This window comes from Mercenaria mercenaria, unplaced genomic scaffold (genome assembly GCF_021730395.1).
Source record: "Mercenaria mercenaria strain notata unplaced genomic scaffold, MADL_Memer_1 contig_870, whole genome shotgun sequence".
Classification (NCBI taxonomy): Eukaryota; Metazoa; Mollusca; class Bivalvia; order Venerida; family Veneridae; genus Mercenaria; species Mercenaria mercenaria.
In genome coordinates, this window is record NW_026463780.1 from 12,342 (window position 1) to 18,242 (window position 5,901).

At 32.6% G+C, this 5,901-nt stretch overlaps 1 protein-coding gene across 2 annotated transcripts; it reads right to left on the reverse strand.

Moving 5' to 3' along the window:
- Nucleotides 1–707: 707 nt before the first annotated feature.
- Nucleotides 708–5,140, reverse strand: LOC128554920 (uncharacterized). 2 transcript variants are annotated; one of them, XR_008369729.1, is made up of 2 exons: nt 3,304–5,140; nt 708–2,527 (listed from the first exon to the last, which is right to left on the reverse strand). XR_008369729.1 is itself a non-coding variant. In XM_053536254.1 (2 exons), the coding sequence occupies exons 1-2, from the start codon at nt 3,422–3,424 to the stop codon at nt 2,046–2,048; spliced, it is 603 nt and encodes a 200-aa protein (XP_053392229.1). In that variant the 5' UTR covers nt 3,425–5,102; the 3' UTR covers nt 708–2,045. The 2 variants fall into 2 exon arrangements, 1 of the variants encoding a protein (XP_053392229.1); XM_053536254.1 differs by having other exon boundaries at nt 3,304–5,102.
- Between the last annotated feature and the right edge of the window lie 761 nt (nt 5,141–5,901).

Sequence of the window (5,901 nt, forward strand, 5' to 3'; positions counted from 1 at the left end):
CTGGAAGTTTCCTAACTGCAAGAAAACATCTTGCACAACAAGCAAGGAAAGCAATGCATCTTCTTTATGCAAGAATCAATAACCTGAATTTACCACTAGACTTAATCTTAAAGCTCTTTGATAACACAATTTTGCCAATACTTACATACTCATCTGAAATATGGGGTTATGAAAGTACTATTATATTAGAAAGAATACATACTGAATTCCTAAGGAAAATTTTTATATTAAGAAAAAGCACACCATTGTATATGCTTTATGCCGAACTAGGAAGATATCCATTAGAAATAACTATAAAGTGCAGAATGATTGCATTTTGGAATAGGTTAATGACAGGCAAACAAGATAAATTATCTTACCGTATATATAATTACATGTTAATCTTCCAAATTTTGAATCAAAATGGATAAACTAATAAAAAAACATTTTTAGACAAACTGGCAGAATGGATATCTGGTTAAATCAGCATGAACTCCAAAATAAAAATATAAAGTACATATAAAACGTACCTTGCTTGACCAAAATCTACAAAATTGGCAAGCATCTTTACAGAATTCAACAAAGGGTCTTAACTTTTCAATTTATAAAGAAACAATTGAATTGGGAAGTACCTAATAACACTGACTAAATATGAGTCATCCCGGGCTTATTAAATTTAGAACAGGTAACCACTTCTTCCAAATGAAACAGGAAGATGGGCAGGCCAAGATATTAATCAAAGAACATGTCCACTGTGTTTAAGTAGAGATGTGGCGGATGAGTTTCATTATCTACTAAAATGCCAGTTTTTCCATGAACAAAGAAAACTGCTTATTAAAAGATATTATTATACTAGAACAAATATACTGAAATATAAAGAACTGCTTACATCCAGGTCAATAAAGGAATTAAAAAACCTCTGTAAGTTCATAAAAATTCTATTTCAGACACTTAAACGATAAAATTTGTACACACAATTATTATATATAATCTGCCGCAACCGAATGAATAAATAGTGAAAATATTTAAAATAAAAATAATCTATAAGATATATGAAAAAACATTCCATACCGCATTGTATTTACCTGTACAACTTCCTTTTTTTTTTTTTTTTTTTTTTTTTTTTTTTTTTGTATATTTTTGTTTGTTTGTTTGTTTTTGTTTTGAACTGTGTTACTATCTCATAGAAGCATGAGATCTATATGAGCTTTGAATGTACACTATACAAGAAATTCTGTTCTGATTCCCCATTAAAAAGTTTATTTTATATTTATATAAGGTATGAAAAGTCTTGTAATAAGTGTAGGTTTTCATAATAAGCATACAGTAACCCTATGTTAGATTCTGCTCTGCTTTGTAATGAAAAATAATAATGTGTAACAAAATTTCTAAAGTATGTACTCACAGGTCATGAATTGTACTGTTACATCATGCCTTGATTTTTCTGTTTTGACCACATACTGAGCATGTTGAGAGATGCAAAATTTATTCCAATGTTAATCAATACGAACATACACTTTCACACCGCGTCATATAGATTTAAAAACACTTTTTAATTCCTTTTGAATTTACTTAAACGAAAATTCCTTGTCTATGAATAAATTGCACGCTTTTGACCCGTATCTGGGTTTCATACACAACTGACACAGTTTTAATTGACACAGCGCGTGACATAACGACCAATCAAAATAGATTATTTAAATAGAATTGTTTGGAAATCCAAAATTATAGTCTGTTTCTCTAGATCGCGTGTGCATCAAATATGTTTAAAAAAAAAATAGGTCAAAGTATTCATTCCCCCTCATTTCATTTCCTTGAATGAAATCCGCTTTTTAGTACTTTTTCAGTTTTTCATTTTTTTTTATTTTTCTATAATATATTGTATCTTATATCTCAAGTCAATGTAAATTTTGTCTTCTTTTTTTTTTTTTTTTGTAGCTTCTACACCATGTCACATTTTTCAGATATGTAATGTTTTACTGTATACTCTTGTGTCACTTTGTGATTTGAGTTTAATAAAGGTAATGTTGTTGTTGTTGTTGTTAAGTCTGTAGTTTCTTCAGATTTTACATGTTATTGACATCCATCGCTTCGTAATCATCAACATCTACCCCAGAGTCAGCTGACGGGGAACCATTTTTCAAGTTTTTGAAATTGTACATCTTTAAGTCTGAACAACCGAAAGCTCTTAAAATATCACAGATAGGCGTCACAAACACTCTGCCTTTAATACCACCTTCAACAATGCCGATAGCAACAGAATCATGATGGGCGTCTTCTATCAGCACCAAAGCCCCCGAGTCTCCGGGTTTTGCAAAAGGCTCCGATCCTATTTGCAGAACTACTAACTGATTTTTTAGACTATATCCGAAACTATGTTTATTTCCTTCCATTCTTTCTTTGCGAACAACTGCACCTTGTAAAGCAAAGCTCCCTCTAGTGATACCAGTCGCAATACCGTATTTGAACACTTCCGTTCTCGGGCTAATGGACGATGCTTCACAGACAACTCCCGAATTGTAAGTTAGCGGTCTGTTTTCATCAAAACCTGAAGACAATTTTCCAGATGTGAGACAAAAAAGTCAACAGTTCATAAAGGAGATGAATCATCAAAATATGCAAAAAATGTTAAATGCAGATCGAGGATTTGTAATTAAATTTACTTCCGAAACAATCTCATATTGGCTTTGTAGATACTGTGATAGATAAAACAGTTGAGATGCCGAAACAGAAATGTTCTCCACAAAGGTGGAAGGCTAGACCCAGACGTAAGTTTTAAAAATAAAAAAGTAACGACTAAATCATCAATATGATACTATGACAACAGACTATACTTATCATTTACCCGGATCAAGATATTTAAACGAACTAACACTAGAAGAAATTGAAGACAATTTTGAAAAAAGAAATACATACTTAAACAACCAAGCAAAACATAAAGCAAGATCAAATATAAAGCACAGGGAACATAAATAAGAAAAGCTGACCCACAAAATAGTCAAAAGGAATTATAAATACATATCATAATTGAGCATTGCCATGGAATGATAACATAAAATACTGTTCACAAAACTGTAATCAATTTTATTGAATCTAGATTAGAAAGAAAACGAATTGTGTTTCCTGCTGGAAAGACTAAGTTTTAAACTTAGATATTATTCTGTGGAAAATCTGTAACGTAGTTCAAATGCTACCAGTTGTACTTGCGTATAATATACTTAATATACTCAAAGAAAGAGAGGCATAGGCTATCATAATGTAATTCTAGTATAATTTTGGAAATTAAAAAAGGTAGACATTTGCATGTTAAAACCAAAAGTGTACCTGCTTGTATTTCATTGAAAGCCATCGGGAAACTGCCGTCTTCTGGATGTCTTTCTTCTATGCGAAAAAGGGCTGCTTCCATCCCCGATGACGATTCATCACCGGACTTGTAAACGGCCATTACCACTCTACCACTATTACCACTGTTGATTTGTCATTCATTGGCTGAAACACTGGTTTACCCAAACCATCTTTGATACCACAATACTTGATAATGTTCATTTCTTCACTGGAACAAACGACGTGAGCACATGTGATCCCACACATCTTGTACATGGGATGGTTGATGAATCCTCCAAGAGTACCACCAAATAAATTACTACCATCAAAAATGTTTGCATGGATAGCCAGTCCCATCTTCAGGCGTTTGTGGAACTCGTTCGGTCCTCCGTTATATGTTTCGAACTTACCTTCCAGCACATCTATTTTAAATCCATCAAGTTCTTGTGGAAATGGTTCCTCATTTATTGGTATATATCCTTTTACAGGAACATAGAGTGCAATGCATGGTTCGTCGATAATGCTATGATTGGCTGAATAATATCCCTTCGACTTCTTTAAACTTGGTAAAATAACGTTAATATTACTATGCCTTTCAAGAAGATCATCAGCATGGCGGGCTATACATTTTCTCATCTTTTCAAGTGTATCACGTTTACTGAATATATCAAGTGTTTCATCTGATAACTCCCTAGTAAGTAGGATTTCGCTTTCACTGCTACATGTGTTTTGAGAAATCAAATGATATTTATAATCTTTTAGATGAATGTTTTTCGATGTATCCTTCCTAATAACAACGAAAACAATAGACACTGTGTCATCGGAATGACGATCCTCTATACAATAAGATGCCCAGACATCAATTATATCTTCTTCTGTATCCATGACTTGCTTACAAATCATACCACAAATATTAGAAAGTGTTTGAGACCGTCTTCCGAGATTGCGACATGCTATGTGGAGTTCTCTGTTGGATGGTAGAACATTTTGATGTAATAAGTGTTCCACATTTGTATCATAAGCCCAAAGACATGTTTTATCAGGGGTTTGCTCAGGACTACCTGAAATGTATTTACAAAAAATCCATTCCATACACCTTTCCAGTCTATTTGTATAGAAAATGTTTCAAAGAGAAAATAGGAGCTTCCAGTAGGTATTGTTGACTATAAATGTACAAAATTGACATTTAAAAAGCGTTCACATTCAGATGCCGCTGAAAGCATTTTTTTCCAAATTTGGTGACAGCATATCTGTTTAATGTGTTGGTTGCCAGATGCAATCATGCAAATTCAGAATTATGTGTAAGAAAATAGTTAGAACCGAACTCCTTCGGTAGTACAACTTTAAAATATAGACATGTCTACAGTAAGATGCCAAGACATCAACTACTAGTATATCTTCTGCTGTGTCCATAACTTGCTAAAAATCATATCATAAATGTCAGAAAATGTTTCGGACCGTCTCTCAAACTTATGGTTTTCTATGTTAATTCTCTGTTAGATGGTAGAACATCGTTTACTTCTGAGTAACACTCAGTTGTGCCATGAAATGAAATATTACATTCGGCCGAAACACATTCTTCGTCAAGGAATTCTTTAGAATCACCTGAAATATATTTACAGACATTATACAGAATATGCCTACCTATTAGCAAATAAGCTTTTATAACATGAAAAATAGAAGTTTCTTTAATAAATATCTTACAGTGTTGGTTGTCTGATTCACCCATGCAAATATTAGGATACTTGAAAAAGGTATTAGTAAAAACTTACTTCCTGGTAGTGCAAAAATAACATATGGAAATCTCTACTGCAACGAATGAAGTAAACTTTGTTATTGCCAAATAAAAGCATTCAATTCTAGTATAAATGATAAATGTGAAAAACAAAACTATTGCCAAACAATTAAGGTTCCCTACCGAAACGGGCATTTTTCGTATTTGCTGCTATTGGAACCACATGTTTTAGATTGAGACATAACTGAAGATCATGCAGTTTCTTCAGATAAACTACATTTAGTAAGGTTACATGAAAAAAATGTGCGTCTGTACGTTAAATGTTAACAAACAATATCTTTGGGCTGACAGATGGACTGACAGGCAGACGGACTAACGGATAAAGGCATACATTAAAATTATTTGTCTATTCTACATATTGCTTTCTATCTATATCTCAGGTTTCATAAAATTATTCTGAACGTTGTAGTAGAATCAACATTTACCATTTGAAAAAATGGTCAAATAGAGGAAATAAATGTGTGCATTTATCCAGATTGTCTTCTGCCCATATCCCAAATTTCATGAAAAACTTTATTGTACTGTTTAGGTTTTCGCAGAATCAAAATGAGGTGTCATACGTTTTGACAATTTTTAGCCATAACAACCATATAAATTGCTATATCAGCAGAATAAAAAAGGTTGCATATTGTCTTTATCGCAACTATCCATATTATGTCCAATTTTACAAAAAACATTTTTTGTATTATTTTGTTGGACTATTCGTAACTATAGCAACCACAATTACCAAAACAAAAGCTGTAATAAAATAAATAGCAGCTCAAAACATTTATATTAGCGTCTCTCCATGTTTCATGCTTTGC

What these genes read in the sequence shown, in the direction of transcription:
- LOC128554920 (XM_053536254.1), bottom strand. Translation starts at nt 3,424, where the DNA reads ATGGCCGTTTACAAGTCCGGTGATGAATCGTCATCGGGGATGGAAGCA. An exon ending in TTTCAATGAAATACAAGCAG is followed by an intron (nt 2,528 to 3,303) that starts GTACACTTTTGG and finishes AATTGTCTTCAG; the next exon opens with GTTTTGATGAAAACAGACCG.